A 22270-nucleotide genomic window follows, 5' to 3' on the forward strand; every position below is an offset into this window, starting at 1 on the left:
TAAAAGACAAGACACAAACTGAAGAGGAATATGCTACCTGTAGTTATACCACTTGTAGGGAGCTTAATATTTCATTTCAAAAGTAGCCTACATCATTAGTGTCATTTTCTGTGTATGCAGTTTTAAACTCCCCCTCTTTGTAAGAAATAGTGTTCCAACTCAACTGATTTAATTGACACATTAATACATCAGTAAGAATAAGGCAGCTTATTTAGAGTCCTAAAGTTATTAATGATAGGCCTACTCTTAAACGTGCTGATAAAGGCTTATCATTTTATGTGTAGCCTATACATTAAACATATGGCAAACAATCAAGTAATAGTGAATGACTTTTTCCTTATTTATGTGGATATTTCTATGTTTTTCTTGATGTTATTTGATGGGTAAAGTGTAGGCCAATGAGATCAGCTATTTTCCAAAGATGATTTAAATGTCCAAAAACATGTAGGCTCGTGGGTTCAGGAGTAGATTTACAAAGTAGTTTATTCCTTTGAAATTCATAGATATGTTTGCAAATGAATTCAATGTATAGCAACTTAAGCGACAAGATGAATTTGGACATCTTTCTGTCATAAAGAGTAAATTAATATCCAGCCTCTGTGTCCTCTGCAAGATGGGCGGTCACTGCGTGTCATATCCATATAAAGGAGGTGAGGACCTGTTGCGCTCTCAAGACTCAGCTGCCAATCCACAGATCCAACTATAGGCGCATTTCCAAGGACTGCTTTTCATCACTTCGCCGATGGATTTTAAAGAGTTTGGAGGGGATTCCTCTGAAGGAGAGACAGAGGACCTGGACAGCGTGAAAGCACTTACAGAGAAGCTGAAGTTACAGACCCGCAGACCGTCCTATCTGGAGTGGCAGGAGCGGGTCCAGAGTCGATCGTGGAAAGAAAGTTATTCCGCTGACAGTCCGGGATCTGGAGGAGAAGCTGATTCCATTCCTGCGACTTTGAGAAATGAGAGCTCAGAGGTGGTTGTGAGCAACATTTGTGGTTTTGACACTATTGATGACGCTTTGGAGTTTCTGAGGAAGGAGCTGGTAAGTTACCTCTGAACTTGTAATGTCGTATCATTAAAGTTACCTCTTAAAATAAAACAGTTTGCAAAGTCCCCTGTCCCCCATATGTGTGTTATAGATGCCAATCTTTCAGCTTCACCTTTTGGGAAGGTATTCAGGTATAAGTTATCTGCTGTCAATGAATGTTTGACGTGCACAGCAAGGGCACCCTAAGGAATTTTGGCCACTTTATCACATTGTTCTCCACCACTTCATTACGGCAAATATTCTAGGATTCTTTATGTCTTTGGAATCATCCTCACTTTGCTCCCCCATAAAGCGCCCAGTTCAATGACCTCAGTAGTCCTGGCAAACAGTTTGTGAAACAATGTCAAGTCTGTGTTTCCAACAGGCTGCAGCCCTGATATCCCACATGCCAATTTTCTGAACACTTGTATAAGAAGATAAACAAACATATATGTGAATAAGGAGCAATCAAAATCCAAACCTCAAAATATTTTCTGGTGTCTTACTGATTTTTTTCAACCCCACCATTCTCTGCTCCTGCTCTTCAGAGGGAGATGCAGGTTCAGGACAACCATCTGGCCCGTCAGCTGATTCACCTGCGTGGGGAGATCCACCGACTGAAGATAGAGCAGGTGTGCCACCGCCACAAGGAGATGCTGGACGATGCAACGTATGAGCTGGAGGAGTGCGATGAGGAGTCTGACCTGCTGTGTGATATCCCCATGAAGGCCGCCTTTGCCCTGTCCACGCCACTCAAGCACCTGGGTGTCACCAAGATGAACATTAACTCCAGGCGATTCTCCTTGTGTTAAGACCTCAAGGAAGGATATTCGTATCACCTCCTCTGTATACATGCATATTATGAGGCTTTATTTCTCTGCTCAGGGTATTTCGGCACTATAATGAAAAGTGACTCTTGGCCACTTGTGTGCTGGGTGCAAACAAAAACAACTCCTTTGACATGCACGTTGGCTTGAAATAAACAAGGAAGCTTTGGTGAGCGGACCAGTATCAACACACCCTGCTGCTGGACTGAACTTAACCTACTCTTCTCGTTTGCTGACTGTTTCTTTCACATAGTGGAGTAGAGATGCTGATGAAAACATGTAAATGGGCAATAAGTTTACTATCTTGAATCAGCAGTAAAAAAAAAAAAATGGAGGAGCTCACATCAGATTTGGGGAGCTTTTCACACAACTACACAGCTTATTACATTATGGGAGGCTCAAAACAAGGGGTCAGGAACTAGAGAGGAAGGCTGCAGGATAAATCAATGAACAAGACAAGAACCAAGAAGTCTGATCCATCTTTGTAGCATTAAACACATATTTAATCTTGTTAGGCTACATTCTGATTCAACTGGTCACATCTGACAATGTGCGGCTGCAAGGAGACATTCTTCCATCCTTAGAGATCACCTTTATATTACAAGTAAATCTGAAATGTATGATAAAATATTGAGATCGCACCTTGTCCAGCCAGATTAAGAAAATGTAGCCTACTGCGGAAATTTACAGCTGATTATTGCTTTGATAAGGCAATGTTTTCTGACTGTCCCTGAAGTGTGGTTTCACACTGGCATTTTTTACGCCTCTTCTTTATAAACCAAAAATATCTCCTTAGCCTTGTCACTGCAGTGACAGGACCCAGGAGGCAATGCCTGATGCCTTCTGTTTTCCATTACCCTGTTCAGATGCCACAGAGCACAGATTAACCATATATGGCTGGAAAGTGACCAAGTGTATTTTGATTCTTATTAGTGGGCAATTGCAAGACAGGTTAAATGGTTTATTATTTAACCTTACTGAAGTAATGATAGAAGGAATACAACATATTTGGCGAGTGATGTTTTACATTTATTGTAAAAACACTATATGGCAAAAACAAAAACCTATAAGCTTTATTGTTACTCTATGCAGGTTGTATAACAATGCTACTTTAAATTTAATGTATGTGTTACAAGTGAGAATGAAAAATGCCTTTAAATGTCAACAGCATATAAAAAAAACAATATTAAAGAGACTATCTGTGTCACCACCTTTATTTGATTGGCATTAAAATGATGTATAGAGACACGAGTTCTGGGTTTTTGTCAAAGCTGTCAGTCTCATGATATTGAGACCAAAGGTCACCAATACTCCATCACGTTCCTCCTTGTTATCTGTCTCCAGTCTAGAAGCCACCATTCACAATAGTCTCTTATTTTTTGTCCATGAGACATTCATGACCTGGTGTAAAATTTAAACATATGAATGAGGCCTTAGAGTGGATGTGCAGAAACCCAGACATTGTTCGACATGATTAGTCAAACAAGAAACCAAATATGCCTTGGCAGAGTGCGGTCACTGTGTGAAATGAAAGCAAGTGCTGGGATGATCACAATATGACATACTCCAGGACATGTGTGACCTCTTGTGTGCTGTCAGACTTTTAAAGTTGAAATGAATATCATGAGGAGAATGCTAAGAGGTCAAGGTATTGTACGACCAGGCTTTATCCAGCGAAAGCTTTTATCATGAAGCACTGCCGACTTGTCTTTCTCATGCTATTCAGCCCTGCCCTGAAGATACTTTCCTTCGACCTTTTCCCCACATCATGCCACATGTCATATGAGCAGAGGCTGATAGAGGAGTGTATTCTCCAATGTATTCTCAGTTTGTTTTAATATTAAACTAATATTTAATTTGGTTTTAAGACTGTATGATAGTCTCTATGAGCCAAAAAAACAAACAAAAAAAACATGCTGCACTTGCACGCTTGAAGGAGGCCAGCACCTGCATTGTGGAGCTGGTGGTAGGAGGGTTGGAAAACTTGATGCATGTTGATTGTATCTATATTTGACTGCGTAATAGAATGTGATTTCCAACCTCGTTAGGAGGTACTAACAGCTGTGGTAGTGGGGAAACTAGGAATACCCTTGTGAAAAGATGGTGAAATTTCACTATACATGAAGACTTTGTTGATTCTGGCTTCAGAAACTAGTTAAATAGGAGTGAATGTGTCTATTTTCTTTTATTGAAACATATAACATACAGTACATCAACATCAACATACAGAAAAAAAGTGAAAACTACTGCAACCACCCTTCTAGATTGACAAACTCATGCTTATGTTAATGGAAAAAAAGAGTGAGCTAATGTGGTTTCATTGCAAGTGACACTTAATCTATGCTTTGGCAGTCTTCTGAGTATACTTCTCTGTGCACTTCCTGTAATGTTTGGACTGACTTCCTGCCAGTGCACACTCCTTAGCGGCAGCCGTTCACCACAAGAGCAGCAATGTGGCCCACAGGTTGAAGACACGACAGCACAGGCTTGATTTATTCATGTCTCCACTCAGGGTTAAATGTGTGCATGTTGTACACCCCATTTAACACAGAAGTTTAAGGGTCATCAATTGACTGAGATTTGTTCATTTTTCCCCTCTGACACTACCTCAAAAGTTACCAACATGCAGATGGTATACACAGAAATGGCACATATTCATACAAATATAAGCTCACCACTGACTTGGAACTGTATTGGAACATTTGCATCTCGGCTCCCACATTGGGAAAAGGTGCTGTCCTGACCCCCTTTACGATGGAGCCTGTAACGCTTCCCCTGCTCACATGCAGCTGCATAGTGAAGCACCTGTTAGAAGCCGACAGAGCAACCCTCAACCTTTCAACGACAGGAAACTCAGTGGGTCGCTTACCTCAGCTCCTCTAAAAACTGTGTGTTTGCGTATTGTTGTGTACAGTCACACATCAGCATTGCAGCACTGAGTTGGTTATGATAAGAGCAGCAAATGATGATCTTCACAGCCTCTTTATGAAGACTGCCTATTCAGTGAGGAACATTTCTATGGCGGAACTTAAAATCTGATATTATTGGATGCTTGAAGAGACATTTCATATCTAGAGAGGTAAGTTTCAAACTTCATCGAGACGTAGGATCAAAATGTTGTATAAGAAAAGACTGTGGTTAAGGATAGATAGAAAATGTTAATTACCTTGTAATTACATGTGTCTTATATGCCGTGCGATGTAAACCAGAGAGGTTATTTAATGTTGGTGGGATTTTATGACTTATTTATATAATCAACTTCTTGTAATGGACAAAATATCAGCCAGTTAGCTTAAAGTACTAATAATGTGTCCATATATTATTTTTAAAATTTATTTTTTAAGGCTTTTAAAGATGTTGGGGTTTTCACTGTCACTTGTATATAAGGTCAGTATGAAAAGAAAATGAGATGAGAACAATTGAGTGTTTCATCATTGAATACAAAATAAAATACAATTTTAGATAATTATACATTTTGGTTTATTTTTAAATTAATTTGTATTTGTAAAGTATATTTTTTCTTCAGTGCCTTTTTTAAAAGAGAAAGTTTTAAAAGATATAGTAACCCACATACTTCAGCCAGTTAATTAAAAATGCCAAATGTCCCGAGTGACTCTTGCAGACCTCATTTCCACCATACTCATAATACTTTGCAAACGATAACAATCATTAGTATTCTTTTGGAGAGGCCTTCAGCAGTAGTTCATAAAAAGAAGAGGGCAGCCCCTCAATGGAAAATGCTGACTCTGTGTGACTCCCTGAGAGCTGGCCATTAGGCGTAGGAGTGATGATCATTGAAAAATAAAGAAAACTCCTCATACCCCAGTGATCCTGCTGTTATTGGTTCCTCAGGGTCTCAGTACAGTGGTGGGTTGTTATTGCCGGGTCAGGCGTCCCCAGATTTTTCTCACGGCTTTGAACCTTTGGGACAGACGGACGCTGTGATTAGCCCACTGACCCTGTTCCATGAGAGCTCCAGTGGGAGCTAAGTGAGCTTGAGAAAGCTGGTTTGTTCAGTGCACCACAGTAAACCTCAATGCAGAACACGTGCAGATTTAAGATTATACGAGATTAGTATTTTTACTGTTTTCAAGAGCTTGGTTTTCACTCTTAAGGCCTGTGATATGTCTCTGTGTAACCATTTAGTCATTGGTAACAATTCTGCAAAGATTTTTGTGTGTTACAAATGTTTATGAAGTGTTTAAAGTGTGTATGCTGTGACAGCTTTTACATCTGTTGGGTTCAGAGTTTCACCACTGAGCCTCCATTTTAAGGCAAGGCCCTCAGTCATGTTCAATTAGAGCAGGAAAATGAAACTTTTTGCATCTCCTGTTGTTGTCATAGAAAATGAAGCTGAATTTTTAAAAAAAAGATATCATGTAACTCAAACAGCAGCTTATTATGTTCAAAAAGTGGACTAAAAGTTAATTCAAGAAGATTATACCTAACCAAGATGTTGGTAAAAAAAAAAAAAAAAAGATTTTAAAAGATACCATTATAGAAATCATTATGAATCATTATTTTTTTAACATGATTTTCCCGTAGAATACCTTTTAAAAATAAACTGATTCTTTATTTTGCAGAAAAGATGGGATGTAACTGCAGTTCGGACTATTCAGACGGGGACTGGATCGAGAACTTGGATGAAATCTGTGAACACTGCAGCTGTCCCATACCTCCCCAGTCATGCAATCCAGTAAGTTTTGATGCACTTTTTTTGTGCTGTCATATGTGTGTTTTTATTAATTCGTACAGGCACATGTGTCAGTAGTAAATGAATGAGCGTCTGAGTCTGACATGAATGGGTTCTGGTTGCTTCTGTGGTTGAATGTGAATGACCACTTAAAGGACAAACACACACTGTTAAAAATGAGGGGGTGTCAGCATCACATGGGCCTTCACAATTCCTATCATGATGATTTAATTACAAAGCCATTAGGAAGAACATTATGAAATGCAGTTGTGTAATGGAGTCAGGATTGGTTTTATAACTGCGAGGGAAGTTCTGTATGGGCGATTAAATGGAAGTGTAATTCTCCACTCAGTGTTGTTGTTTCCTGTTTATAGCTAGATGTCCCATTAGATTAAAAATAAAGGAGTAAACCACCTGTGAGAACCACAATACATCTAAAATGCAAGCTCCACCAGCAAATGATATCTAGGTAATAAAACAGAATGGTTCATTTATTTGACTGAGAATGGGACATTTAATAGTGCCTGCTTTTTCCCAATCTTGTATTGTTATTCAGATGCAGGTCTGATCTTTCTTTTCTCCACAGTACACAGACCAGCTGATCCCATCACAGCATTCACCTCCTACATCTCCTTTACCAGGTGACAAGATTCTATTTGTCTTCTATATTTGTTTGTCAGTGTTAAAGGAGCAGTTCGTGCACTTACGATAAGTGTCTGAATTGCTCTATCAAAATTTAAATTGTACATAGGGGAGTACTACCTAAAATCTTATTTTTTCCCTTTAACTTAAGTCAATTTAAATTTGATTCTGCAAATGGTCTTTCTTAATTAATTGCTTAATCGCTTAATTCTGATTGTCAAAGTTTAAAGCATAACTCAGCAGGCGTATATCAATTTAGCTTAGCTTAAATTATCCTAGTATGCATTATATATTTTACACTCACAACATTGACTGATTGATTTTTTTATTACTTTTTTTTGGAACATCTCAAATTTTCCTTATAATTTATATTATATTGTGTCAGTATTTAAAAATGATTGTGAAACAAAATCCATGAACTATTATGCTGTATTTATTTCTTACGCAAGGAAATTGATTACACCATTTTTAAGTAACACCTCTAAGTCACCATAACACCTATAAGCCCCTCATGATGCCACTTGCGCTTCAACTTCCCTAAGAGCATCTGCTTTTTATTTCCTGCAGTATTTATTTAAAAAAAATAAAATAATCTAATCCTTATGGCTGGAACTTCCAATAACTCCTTCTGGTGTCACACACTATTGATGGAAGACAGTAAGTTATCAATATATGCAACCATCTCTCTTTTTCTTTTCCATTACCATCGTCTATAGCATTCACTATTCAATATATCCAACCAAAAGGAACTTAAAAACCCAGCAAATAATTGAGCCTTTCCTCTGCTTCAACCGTTACATTTTTGAACAACGCCTTTAATGTATTTCACCTTCTCTTGCAGACAACCTTGTGGTGGCAATATACAGTTATGAACCCAACCATGATGGGGACCTGGGCTTTGAGAAGGGAGACAAACTCAAGATCCTCAACAAGTAAGCTGCTGACTATTATATCCTTCAACTTGTTGTTGAAATTTTGCATTTCTGACCATACTCACTCGTTGTATTTACTATCACCTGCAACTTCAAGAACATAGCTTGGATCTCTAATGTGAGCTATAGTGGTCTGACACTCAAACATGCAATCACATTTCTGACTGGGGGACTTGTTGCGTCGTCACGCCCCAGATCAGGCTAGATGTTTCTTCTCTTTCTTTACTGTTAAAAGTATTTAAAACAGTCCTAAAGAATATAAAAAATGTAGCTTCATGATGAGTCTAAATAGGTTTGAAAAAAAAAACCTGTTCCTCTGTAACATACAGATACAAGATATAGAGGTTCATGAATGCATTTGCTAAGCAACACAAAACTACCTGTTAGGAAAATTGCTGCAATGTATGTATTTTTGATGATAAAAAAATGGCTGTGAAATTTTAAAATATTAAGGGGCAGATTTGTTACTTTGGTTTAATTTTTCAATTTCAAGACATTTTGAGATCATAAGATGTGATTTGTTTTAGAAATTTTGAAGCATCGTTATGAAAAATAGGGAAATGTACATTTAAGGTACACACTTAAACACATCATTTTTTATTTTGTCTTTCTTTGTTTTTGTTTTGGTTGACTGAAATCTTTTGATTTAAATGATATCTGTTTGCAGGTCTACAAACCTTTAATATATGCACATTTATATTCAAGAGTGTTGTGTTCTACTCACATGACACTGAACTAATACAAAGAAAAGACACTGAATGCAACTTTTAATGAATGGTTAAGTCAAAGAAATGAGGTTAAAAAATAAGTTCACAATGTATTGGGTTAGTTTTATTGAGCTGGTCTCTCCTCATTACGGTCTCATGTTCAGTTTTTTTTCCAAAATATTTAATAAGATATTTCAATGCTAAATGTGTGTTCCTTTAAATTGCAAAGCAACTCCTTGCCTGTGGGGGTTTTATTGAAAGTGCTGTCTTGAGGTGCAACCATTCATCCAAGAAAGTCTAGACTGCTATGAGACATCACCGACATGTAAACTCACTCATCTTTTCTAACACCCAGGGATGATCCAGAGTGGTATTTGGCCGAGTCTCTCACCACAGGCCAGCAGGGTTACATCCCATACAACTTTGTTGCAATGACCACGGTGGAGACTGAAACGTACGTCATACAAGAAACATGATATCATACATCTCTCACCTCCATGTTACCCAGCCTCAGCACAGTTTTATATGGTGCAAAATGTGTCCCTGAGGGAAGGGAAGTGGTTAGCTCACAGGGTGAAGCATGCTTTGTGTTTGTACTGCAGGTGGTTCTTTAAGAACATTTCTAGAAATGAAGCGATGAGGCTCCTTCTCGCTCCTGGGAATACACAGGGCTCCTTCCTGATTCGAGAGAGCGAGACAACCCCAGGTGAAATCATCTTTCAGTCGTATTATACATTTAACACACTACGTTCATATTTCACACGGTTGTTTTTCAGCAGTGTATCTGGGTATGGTCTGGTATATTGGTTTAGAGGTGCTCCGAGTCGCATTTTTAAACATCAGTATACTTGCTGTAGAATCCAGGAAGTGGCTGTTTTTGAAAACCGCCTGCTAGATACTACCTATGATGCAGTAATGCAGTGCGTACCGCATACTGTGTCTGAAGGTTGTATGTCTTATGACTGCTCTGTTGGATCTGTTCTGCAGTATGCTGGGCCAGACATTGCTAGATTTCCAGTTTTGGAAAGCAGAAGTAAACAACGGCCAAGCTGAAAGCAAAACTCCTTCTTTAGCATCACTTATGAGTTAAAAGTTAAGAAGTGGTTTATATGGAGTTGACCCCCGTTATATACGGAAAAAAGAAGAAGCATAACGTTAGCGCTGTGCATTGTGTGAAACAGTACGTGAGGGAGACTGGGCCTCAGCATAGGCCCAATCTCAATGTCCTCCCTGAACCCTAAGCCCTGAGCCCTACTTGACTTAATTGACGTCACCTGGATTGAGGGTAGGCGGCTATAAGGGCTCAAAACCATAGAACTGGGAATGGGACAGCACTTTGCGACTCCTCACGTTACCTGTATGACGTCATGTAGCTCACTTTAGCGGCATTGGGAATTTTCATTGCACAATTTTTACTTCCTCAAATTCAAGGCACTGAAGGGATGGACTAACTGCCATGTGATCCAGACTCTTACCGTACATACTGCTTAACCACAACATTTAAAATATATAGGCTAAAAATATAACTATAAACATATAATTAAGACTGTTTTCTACATTTATACTTACAGACAAACTTTTTTTTTACACCAACATTGGTTGTACCTTTCATCCTTCTTCTTGTTTACCGTCTCTCTTTTTAAAATGTCATGTCACACATTTGTTTACCCATCCATGCTTGAGGGCTTTTCTGGGAATCCCGTGTTTCACGTCACAATGCTATGAACTATGGACAATTCCCTTATGCTAAGTCTGCAAAAATGCCCACTGACGGAAAGGGGGCATAAAGGGCTCAAAAAGACTGCAAGAGATCCCTCACACACTTGAAGATTTGACAGTAAGACAACCCTAAGCCCTCGTGGACTTAGCAAGAACGCACCTCATAGTCAGTGAGTGTGGACATTGAGATTGAGCCATACTGAGAAATTTTCCCAAATCAGTACGACATCCGAGTAGTTTTGGCACACTGCAGATATTTCTCTTGTTCACATACTGCATACCACATACTACATTTTGGCCAAATCAGTACATACTGCTTGTATAGTAGGCGGTTTCGAAAACAGCCCATCTCTTTCTGGCAGTGTTGCAAGCACAAGACACAAGATACAGCCCCCTTCCTGTTCCCCAACTCCCTTCATCTTCCTTTAGTATCACTTTTGCTTTACTGCAAAATGTTAAGTCTTGCATGTTCTACATGCATGTTCCATTTATTATTTTTTCTGTCAGAAAAAGGGCACAAACAGTAAAATGCTAGCCCCCAAGGATGTGTGGTATCAATTAAAGTTTTACAATAAAACTAGAAAAATGTTGCATTTGTTGAGCACATGAAATGAAATCTTCTCTTTCCCTTCAATGTTCCAGGGTCATACTCCTTATCAATCAGGGACTTGGACCACAACACTGGCGAAGGAGTCAAGCACTACAGAATCCGCAACATGGACAATGGAGGCTTCTACATCACAGCCAAGATATCCTTCAACTCACTGAAAGAGCTTGTGCAGCATCACTCACGTGCGTACAGCCTCTTAATCAGGATTACATATTACTATGAAAATGTTCCCTGGAATCATTTTATCCTAGTCTTTCTCTCTCTGTCATCCAGGAGATGCAGATGGATTGTGCACAAAGCTGTTGAAGCCTTGCCAATCGAGGGCACCACAGAAGCCTTGGTGGCAGGATGAGTGGGAGATTCCTCGTGAGTCTCTGAAACTGGAGCGCAGACTTGGAGCAGGACAATTTGGAGAAGTCTGGATGGGTAAGTGACGGAGAAGATCAAAAAAGAATGTTAATATTCACATGGTTTATGAATATGTGACATCATTGATTTATTAAATCCAATGCAACCACTGAAGCTTTATCAACATTCAAGTTGGAACTTTTTTTACAAAGATACAGCACATTTACAAAACCAAGTTCCTCTCTCACATTGTAGGTTTGACTTTGTGTCTGCTGCACAGCGTTTTAACAGTTTTTCCTGTTGTGTATGCAGAACAGCTTCCCCTATACAACCTTAATTGTAGGCTTGTATAAGCTGGTTAACTGGAAGTATTATTTCTGTTATACTACACCACTGAAACTACAAGAAGCTATCTTTTCACTAAGGTCACAGGTTTAAGGCATATTGTATTTAAAGTACTTGCTTTGATGTCTTTTGTCATTGTAGAGTATTAAGTTAAATATTTTGATCACAAGAGTATCAGCTGGAATAATCTGAGCCACAATTATCCCACTGGATCTTCACATCCGCTCTTATTTTCCATCCTCAAATGCCAGCACAATATAACATCCCAAACACAACACTGTTAGCACTAAACACTGCCAACCATGAAACTTGCCCTCTTTTCACAGCCTCTATCTATTTATCGAATCTTCATGCATGTATTCTGGGCACTGCGTTTGTTTCTCTGTCCTCATACAAACACTGGTTCAAGAACAAACTTAGAGAATGAATAATGGGAGTGACAGTCATGTGCTGTGTAATGTTTTTTTTTCTTTCGGAAATGAAAATAAGCGTCAACCATCAATGACGGTGAGAAGATTTCAACTGCAGATACAACAGATGGAGGAATGCTTTGAACTGTGACCTTCATTTTTTACTGACATTCCAAGCTTAGTTTACTGTGCGCAACCCTCGATGTGGGGTATGACTGGATACAAAACTTGTTGACACGATTTGCTTGACATAACATAAGTGAATGTAATTGTTCCAGAGCTGGAATGAGATCCTGTTTGAGTGACAGTCATGTGAAACTGTTGTTAGTTCAGCATATAACCATAACTCACGGCAATGCCATCGTCAAACTCAAACAAATTGACATAAAAGCATCTCCGGTTTAGTGTCACATTCAATACTTTTTTTATAATTAATTCAAAACATGCTTTCAATTTCTGTTGGTTGGTTCCATATATGCTAGCAACAACACATGGTTTGAATCATCAGTTTGTAGTTGAATAGCTTTTAGACCATTTGCTGGATTGCCACTGACATCAGCACTGTAGAGATATTCAAGATCCTTTGCAGATGCCTCTAAATGTTTCAAGTGTCTCACAGCTCTTGACTTGTGTCCCCCAAGATGAACTATACTCAGTTTTTGACATGTCTAATAAGCATCTAATACTTTGACTACTCAAGTAAATAGCAGCAAAACTAAGAATATCACTTTCAACCTTTGCTTAGTTTGTATTAAATGCTAGTTAGCCATTGAAAGCTTGCTTTCATTCTGCTGCTAATTGTTGACATGTATATCTTGAAACAGCTTCAAGAGAGCTGCCAGCAAGGCAGTAGTGCCTTGTTTGAATTAATACTTTTAAGAAATCCAGTAATGTGTGTGTCTATTTTCAGGTATCTATAACAACGACAGAAAAGTGGCGATTAAGAACCTGAAGATAGGCACAATGACGGTGGAAGCTTTTCTGGCAGAGGCCAACATGATGAAGAACCTGCAGCATCCACGCCTTGTGCGCCTCTTTGCTGTTGTTACCCAGGAGCCAATCTATATCGTCACAGAGTACATGGAGAATGGTAGGTAGAAATACTCAAAGTGGCGTACTCAGGTTGTTTGAGGGGCAGGAGCAAAACACAAAAAGGGCACCAGCTTCTCAAGTCTGAGGGTCTTCCCCTTGAAAAATTTGAGTATCTAACAGTTAATTCCCTGCATTGTGGTGAATATTTTTGTGACCAATAGTGGTGGAAATTGAATTATGATAAAGGAAAACACAGTACTATTGATATATATCTATGTCATTGATTATTTTATATAATTAACATAACATAATATAGTACAAAGGCAATCAGACATCAGTTTTTTCATTTAATTCACTGGTGGGACATCCCAAGGGCACTATTGTGCATTCAATCCAATGAAGAGGAACCCTGAGGACACTTTTTTAACAATTTACTTACCGTAAGGGCATCCAGAGGTTATTTATTAAATTCAATAGTTCATCCAGAGGGCCCTTACTTTACGTTTTGGACATTTGAGGGGCATCTAAAGAGCCTTTTTTCCATTTTATATATCTGTGGGGCATCCAGAGAGCACATTTTCATGCATTTTCCAATGAAAGGGCAACTGAGACGGCAATTTGTAATGTTTTATCTAATCCAACAGGACACCACTGCTCAAGATCTGTGTCACCTACACTAGGAATTTGTTAATAACACAAACAGTCAAAAGGGAATTTCAAACATCACTGAATGAAAAGGAAGACCTAGTCCATGGGTATGTCCATGAAATGGATGATCATTTAGAGAGACGTCACAAACTAACACTTGTGTAATCACACCAGCTTATTGCAGTTTAGTTTCATCACATAAAACATGTCTTAACCTGTCAGAAACAACCACTTCCTTGAGCCGTTGCTCTGTTACCTTGAACACCAAAGAAAGAGTCATGGTAAGCTCAGTGCCTGGAGCAAACACAAAGAAGATGTTTACAGTCAATGCCAGAGATGTTCAGGATCAAACATGTTGATCTGTTATCAGTCTCTGTTTGCCAGAGCACAAGCTTCAACAAAATACTGGATCATGCTGTTTTCACACTTTTGTTCCACCTCAGTGGTTCTTTTGAATTACCCACTGCTCACACAACCACAGCTGCCCTCCTATTTATTTGTGTTTCATAAGAAATAAAATAAAAGATCCACATTACTTGAACTTTACAGTATAACCGTCTCTTGTGATAGTAGATGAAAGCAGCGGTATGAAACTAAATAAGGGAGCTAAGTCATGAGCCCGGCCTCTCAAAGCATGTTACCCTGCTGAAGTGGCCTGCCCTCTGATAGGCTATTTTCAGCTTCTCCTCATGACCCTTCTGTATTCACCACTCCACTAAAATATTTCAAAGCAAACATGAACTTTCACTTCTTTTCCAGAACCTCTCCAGACAGGCTTCTGGTGTTTACTCACAGAGGGGAAGTCTCTCCTGGTCCATCCAGGACAAGGGGGTGTTAAAATAGGAGAGGGTGACTCACTGGTTTATTGTTCACTCCTGATTAGACCTGGCGTCTTTCCAGTGTATGTATTACGCACTTGCATTCACAGACGCTCACAGTTACATGGACACAAATACCTGAATGCTATAAGGTCATGGTAGTAAACAGTCTTCAACAATGGCAGTGTGTTCAGCACCTTTCAAATTGATCTTCCTCCCCTCCCTGCCTTCTTGAATAACAAAACACAAGTTTCATTTCTACAAATTACAACACAGCACGAGTTATGTGGTAGAAACGCAGTGTAAGCTGCAAACCAACCTCAACAATCCACACTCAATATCAAAATGCAGCAGCCATATGGAAGTGATACTATGCAGTTTTCTTTTTAGCCCATGATTCTTTGTAATTCTTATTCACTGAGAAGAACAATCACAAAATGTACAAAAAGATGCAGTCACTAACACAGCAGCCACCATCCAGCTGCATTGACTAGAGTGCCTTTGTGCAGTGGTGCATGTGTGGCCTGTAAACCACCAGCAGTGGCCCTCCATGAGGCTGTCTCTTTGTCTGGGATCCACGTGTGGACAGGACACAATCACAGCCTCTGTTATCAAGAGAAAGGATGGCTTGGAGTTCCCGTCTTTTCAGTTTGTCCTGTTTTATTACTGAAGACAACAAAGATGGAAAATAACAGGCGTGTTATCCCAGCTTCCCTTTGTGACCTTGACAAAGAGCGTTCCTCTGGCTCTCAGACTTCAAAAGCACTCTTCCGGACTTAAGCAGAGGAGCAAAGGCCTCCTCTTTCCTGGCACGGTCATTCCTCTTAAAGTATTTCCTTTGGTTTGACTTGGTTGACTGGTGTGCAGACGTATTGTTCTTTGTAATCAAATTCAACAGAAAGTCAACTGTCGGAAACCATGCATCATGTTGACTGATGCTCTGTGTACTTCCCTTGTAGTCTGATGTTCCCTGATTGAGCTGTTATTCTGGTCCATCTCTGTCTATTTTTATTATGAGCAATAAGTGTTAATAGCACGGGGAAATATCATCAATCTTCAGGGCAAAGCAGGATTTTAGGTTTTGTTGAGTTCATATTTTTCAACAAGTAAGGATGACAGGGTTGATTTTCTAACAAGGTGTAACTCTATTCTCATTTTCACAGGTAGCTTAGTGGATTACCTGAAAACACCAGAAGGAAGCAATTTGCCAATGAACACTCTGATAGACATGGCATCTCAGGCAAGTCATCACTTTAACTATCAATGTGTCTGCTCTCACCTCTGTACCCCTGTCATTACAAATACCAGATTCCCTTTCATTTAATCCCCAACATTGGGTGGTCCGAGCACTTTTCACACAAGCTTCAAAATTGCTATAACACCTATCTTATAACAGGACCGGCATGCAAGTGGCAGCCAAAGTTGTATCTACTCCACAAGGTGCTGACTCAGACAGCCAAAATCATAGCGGGCAAAGACTGAAACTTATCATGTGATGCCTATTTCCTGATTATTGTTCTGAATTAGTCTTGCTGGCTTTGATCATTCCACAGTGTAATGCTGTGCCAAAGTGATAATTACTGTTTACGGTTAATAACAGTTAACAGTTCATGTTTTCTCAACATAAACTTGAATTGGTAAAAGTTCACAAGACTTCACAAAATGAAAAGCCAAAAGCAAGTATCAGTTTTTTATAGGAAAAGTTAGATTAGATTTAAACATTGTAACAGTAAGTTTTAGTCTTTTTGTTATGCTTTTGATAAAAAAAAAAAAATCACTTTTCAACCAAAGACTGTATGATTAATGGACGTAGTATCTGTGACGTCACCCATCTGTTTCTGAAGCGCTGTTTTGATGCCAATTGTAAGCAGGAGCCACATTGAAAATGCTGAACTGTATTACTTCTGTTGAGCTAGTGTGAGGTAAAGAGGCGGGCTTTGAGCCTCCTCGCCAACAGCTACAGTGTTCTCGCCTGTCAATCAAGTCAGCTGTGCCTCTCATAATGGAAAACTTGTAATCTTAACATCTTCTAAACTGCTGCAATATGAGAAATAAGCTATTCAGACAAAACTCGTTTTGTTGTACCAGGCTGTAAACATGTTTATTTCTGCTGTAAATAACAGCTTTTTCGAATTGTTGTGTCTGTGGTTTCTGGTACTCCCGGTGCCAGCCTCAAGTGGACACTCAAGGAACTGCAGTTTTAAACACTTCTGCATTGGCTGCTTGTTTTCAACCTGTCTTTTGAGTTTTAAGATATAACCACTAGACAATTAGCTTAGCTGAGCTTACCCTAGCCTAGCTTAGCTTAGCTTAGTTTAGCACATAACCCAAATCAAACTCACTCATTAACACATTTTAAAAAAATGTTATTCGGTGGAAAAATACTGTTGGAGATTTCAATGTTTATATGCCTGATTTATTCTGTTGTTAACAGTTCAGAAAATGTTAAGTAAGGGGCAATGTATGGTTAGCAGGTAGTTATGGGGTATAGAATCCCCACAGGGTGGAATAGACCCTGATGCAAAGCTTATTACCCGGCTACTAACTTAAACTTAAGTACTAGGACAGAGCCAGGGCTAGCTAGCTGCGCCACTCTATTCCCAGTCTTAAAGCTAAGTTAAATGGCAAGTGACGCTACATAATTACTGTGCAGAAATGAGAGTGGTATCAACCTTTATGAGTGATTAAAGGCCCTGTGAGGAGTTTTGAACTGGCTGAGAAACAGACTAAAAATGATACTGATGCTCTTTATGACCTTCAATAGCAAACAAGACCATCAGCAGCAACACTGACACCTTCTCTGTTGTCATTTTTAATGCCTGAAACCACCCGGAGGAGGTAGGTGTCAGACCAGATGATGGACATCTTGCTTCAGAAGCAGCCTTTATTTGACTGTTTTCATAGAAAATAATCACATTGCCTGATAAAGTTGGCTGTTAAAAGACAACAGGATGAGGTTTTTGTTGAAAACACTACTTTTGCATGTGTAGGACAAGAGATAAGAGGCATCACTTTGTCTACAAGGGGGGCGCCAGAATCAATACAAAACAAAAGTTCCTCACAGCACCTTTAAGATTTTTTCCAAAAATATCAAATTTCATCCGGATCTCTACTACTTAGACTGTTGCATGTCAGAATAGGAAGTTTGACTTACATGTTTTGAGGGTGTGGGGATGGAAAACGCCACCACAGGAAGACAAACTGAAGTTTCAACTTCAAGAGACAGGTGAAAGGATTCGTGAACAGGATATTTCGCTGACACCTTAGGGCTTTGTGCAGAGAGATAGAGTTTGACAGAGCTTTGTGGTTTACATACTCTAGACAACAATGTTTTGAAAACAGTTTTCTTATGTATACTCTGACTTTGAGGTTAACGGGCTATGCCAGAAACAATTGTGTGATGACCATTAAAACTAAAGTGATTGATGACCTGTTGATGACCTCTGTTCACTGCTCAAAATAAATATTGTCCTGTATGTGATCAGGGGAGTGAAAGATTTAACTCTAATATGTTAGCTAAAGGCAATTAAAGTTGGTATGAAACTTTACCACATATAATGGTTTAAATTTCAAATTGACCCAAACAGCAAATAAATGGAGCAAAGAGTCAAAAGAGGTGTTATGTTCCCTGAGTTGGCAGTCATGACAACGGTGGAAGTATTTGAAACACAGTCACGTCTTATGTACATCTCACGTGTCTGACAAGACCCTGGGCCAATGGGACCTATGTGATAGATGTCTGAAATATACACCACTGACCCAGCAAAATAGAGAGGGTTAGAATTCTGAACACACAAACACTGACACCCACAACTCAGACTCTTAAAAGGTATAGTTCCAGATGATGAATTCTGAGAAATGTATTGGGGTTTTACTGATTCAGATATCTCACGCATCTTTGCCCCATACATGAAATGTAGCACCACAGTTCCTCTGAGGTGTTCCAATGAGGAAATGACTCATGTTTGGTTGAGAGCAAGCTGCTGGAGAATCTTTTCTGCAGACCAATGGCTGTCCCCTGACCCCTCTGGACAAACTCGCCACCTCATGCTACACCAACAGAGCAAAACACATCATTTCAGACCCCCCCACCCTGGTCACCCCTTCTTTGAACTGTTACCATCTGGCAGATGCCTCAGAACTGCCAAACCCCGAACCAGACTAAGAGACACAGTATCTTTCACAGTCATCATCACACTCAATAAACAAAAAACAAACAAGGTTTATCGCTGCTAGTCTACACTGCGCACTTTGATGCACATAGACACTTTTTATATATTTATTTATTACACTGCAACACTTTACCTTTTAAATTGATTTTATGGTATGTCTTGTCTTTATTGAATGTGTGTATTTGTTTTTGTCCGTGAGTGCATCATTTGATTTGAGTGTCAATATTAATTTTGTTGTGGCACTACAATGACAATAAAAGCTTCTGATTCTGATTCTGAATCAAAGACATATTCGCTAGAATGATCAGCCAGTCTGTTGTGAGGTACAGAATCAGGGCTGTAGCTCTTAGCTTCAGGAAGCAGAGGCACAGCAGCGTACCTGGGTGGAGTACAGAGGTAAAAAGGAACTGACCTGGGGAAGTGGCATACACCCTGTTTTAGGAATTCTTCTGTTCATCTGCCCAACACACACAGATTAACACAGTGTTAACACATGCACAGGTCCTTCATAGTCATGTTTTTACTCTTGAATGTACTAAATCTACATCGTGTATGGTGCATGTCTGATGGTATGCTGCCACCTGCAGGTTGCTGATGGAATGGCCTTTATTGAGCAGAGAAATTATATTCATCGAGACCTGAGAGCTGCCAATATCCTGGTGTCTCATGAACTCATCTGTAAGATTGCTGACTTTGGACTGGCACGACTGATTGAGGACAACGAATACACAGCGAGAGAGGGTAAAAAGAGTACTCATATCAGTTCTATCTGGCCCATTAATCTTTTTACAGGATAAACTGTGCGGCGTACAGAATCCCATTTATGTTCTTGTTAGGCATTTGTTCATTGAATTAATTTGTACTGGAAAGATTTTAAAGGAAATTGGATAATTTTTTGTATTTCATTTTGACAACTCAAGTTTCTTCTTGTGTGCATAGGTGCAAAGTTCCCCATCAAATGGACCGCTCCAGAGGCCATTAACTTTGGCACCTTTTCTATAAAATCGGATGTGTGGTCATTTGGGATCCTTCTGACAGAAATTGTGACATACGGACGTATACCTTACCCTGGTAAATACTCATTGCCCACACTGATACTACCTTATCATCAAATTGCAAGTCCAGCAGAGAATGTGTCTGCTGAAAAAAAAATCATATCCATTGACTGGTTTTCAACATTTAATCCTGTGTTCAGGTATGTCCAACCCAGAGGTAATCCAGAACCTTGAGAGGAGCTACAGAATGCCACGACCAGAAAACTGCTCAGAGGGGCTTTATAACATCATGTGTTTGTGCTGGAGGGAAAACCCTGAAGATAGGCCTACCTTTGAGTACCTGAGGAGCGTTCTGGAGGATTTCTTCACTGCCACAGAGAGGCAGTACCAGGAATAGCCCTGAAAGAGCAGATCACCATAAATAAACTCAAAAAAGGTGCAGCCTGTTGAGATAGATGCTGTATTTTGTTTTGTTGTTGGACATTAAATGCCTTTACTTTGATACAGTACATGCTAAGATTCTTCCAGGTAAGAATACTTTGTTTCTGCATCAGCCTTCTTCTCAAGTAAGCTTATTGAAATGATACAATGTAATTTAAAACTGTGGACCTGTAACTCTTGTAACAGCTGGACCACACGGCAGAAAGGAGGGCTATCATGATGCTTGAGGTAACTGGGAACTTGAGATGTGGCTGAACAAGCAGCTGCTCTTTGGTGTTGATTTTTAATATGTTCATACTGTCAAACTATGTTTCATCCCTCGGGTATAATAAATATAATGCAAGTCATTTACTAATCACTTTTCTTTGTTAAATGTAATAAAGATGTACCTCTTACTATTAGTACTTCATTTTTTCTTTTCATTCACCCTTATACCGTCACACTGTACTTTCATGTTATGCACCTAGAAACATAGAAATGTATGTTAAGTTAAGCCAGTCAAGTTAGTTCACACCAAAACTAAAGTACACTCATTTTAAATCTGATGCACAAGGAACCATTCAAAATACGATGATTGTAATTCCATTACCTTCTAATGATAGCCTACTTCTCCAGAGGCATACTCAGGCTGTTTGGGGGGCAGGGGTGAAAACAAACCCTTGTACTCACAGTTTAGAGTGAATTTAAATGTATTGATGCAGAGATAAAAGAGATGGGGGTCTGGAGGGGTCATTTTTTTAGCACCTAAAACTTATTTCATGCATCATGTTAAATATTTTTGTGCCCAATTGTGATGGAAAATGAATAAAGAAAAAGTAAACAGACAACTATTTATTTATTTCTAAAGTAATTGATTATATTACCTAATTAACATGACATAACATACCATAATTAACTACAAGGGCATCCGGAGGCCACTTTTCTTTTACATTGAACTCCTTGAAAGAGTATCAAGAGAGCACTTTTTAAAAGTTGTATAAATTTGAAGGACATCCAGAGGGAACTTTTTAACATTTCATACATTTGAGGTGCAGCCAGAAGGCATTTTTCTAAATTCTACACATTGGTGGGGCATCTTAAAGGCACTTTTTTATGCTTTACACATTTAAGGGGGCATGCAGAGGGCATTTCTTTGCATTTTATGCACTCTATGAGCATCCAGCAAGCACTTTTTTATGTATTATACATTCGATGGGCATCCAAAGGGCACTTTTTTTACTAATCATCTGAGGGGCATCCAGAGAGCACTTTTTTCTGTTTTTTATACATTTGAAGGGCATCCTGAGGGCACTTCTTTATGTTCTATACATTTGAAGGGCATTCAGAGGGCACTTTTTTATGTTCTATACATTTGAGGGGCCTCCAGAGGGCACTTTTTTTGCATTTTATACAGTTTAGGCTCATCCTATACTGCATTTTCAACTGATTTTTTTTAATACTGCCTGTAATTACTTCTATCTAATTTAAATTCCATTGTAACATTGTATATATCTAAATTGTATTCTAGCTTTAATTTTACTTATTTTATTTTATTTTATTTTATTTTATTTTATTTTTATTTTTATTTATTGAAACTTCTTTCTTAATTGTACTTATGTATGGGTTGCTGTAACAACGGAATTTCCCCCCCGGGGATCAATAAAGTAATATCTTATCTTATCTTTTATCAAATTTAATTTTGGATTAAACTGTGGAATGATGCAAACATTTAAAAGCTTGTGATTCACTTTGGGTTTTAAAAAATATTGTAATGCAAATCAGTTTTTGTTGTTTTTCTTTACACTTTGGCTTAAATAAGCATTTTGCTTCTGCCTTCTCAGTCACCACTAAATACATTACTGTTGTTTTGTTGAAAGTGTCTGCACTGTGAAAATTACTGTTATATAATGACTGAATAAATTCTG

The 22270-nt window shown here is 38.9% G+C and overlaps 2 protein-coding genes across 2 annotated transcripts; both read left to right on the forward strand.

Moving 5' to 3' along the window:
* The first annotated feature begins 613 nt into the window (after window positions 1-613).
* Window positions 614-3070, forward strand: fam167b (family with sequence similarity 167 member B). The gene is made up of 2 exons (XM_034675582.1): window positions 614-1042; window positions 1576-3070. Exons 1-2 carry the CDS (start codon window positions 743-745, stop codon window positions 1837-1839), a joined length of 564 nt encoding a protein of 187 aa, XP_034531473.1. The 5' UTR covers window positions 614-742; the 3' UTR covers window positions 1840-3070.
* A 1692-nt stretch (window positions 3071-4762) lies between these two features.
* On the forward strand, window positions 4763-20762 carry lck (LCK proto-oncogene, Src family tyrosine kinase). The gene is made up of 13 exons (XM_034675577.1): window positions 4763-4933; window positions 6438-6550; window positions 7134-7188; window positions 8031-8121; window positions 9184-9282; window positions 9431-9534; window positions 11190-11339; window positions 11431-11583; window positions 13171-13350; window positions 15922-15998; window positions 19518-19671; window positions 19870-20001; window positions 20126-20762. The coding sequence occupies exons 2-13, from the start codon at window positions 6443-6445 to the stop codon at window positions 20320-20322; spliced, it is 1500 nt and encodes a 499-aa protein (XP_034531468.1). The 5' UTR covers window positions 4763-4933; window positions 6438-6442; the 3' UTR covers window positions 20323-20762.
* Window positions 20763-22270: the final 1508 nt, after the last annotated feature.

This window comes from Notolabrus celidotus, chromosome 22, assembly GCF_009762535.1.
Source record: "Notolabrus celidotus isolate fNotCel1 chromosome 22, fNotCel1.pri, whole genome shotgun sequence".
Lineage (NCBI taxonomy): Eukaryota > Metazoa > Chordata > Actinopteri > Labriformes > Labridae > Notolabrus > Notolabrus celidotus.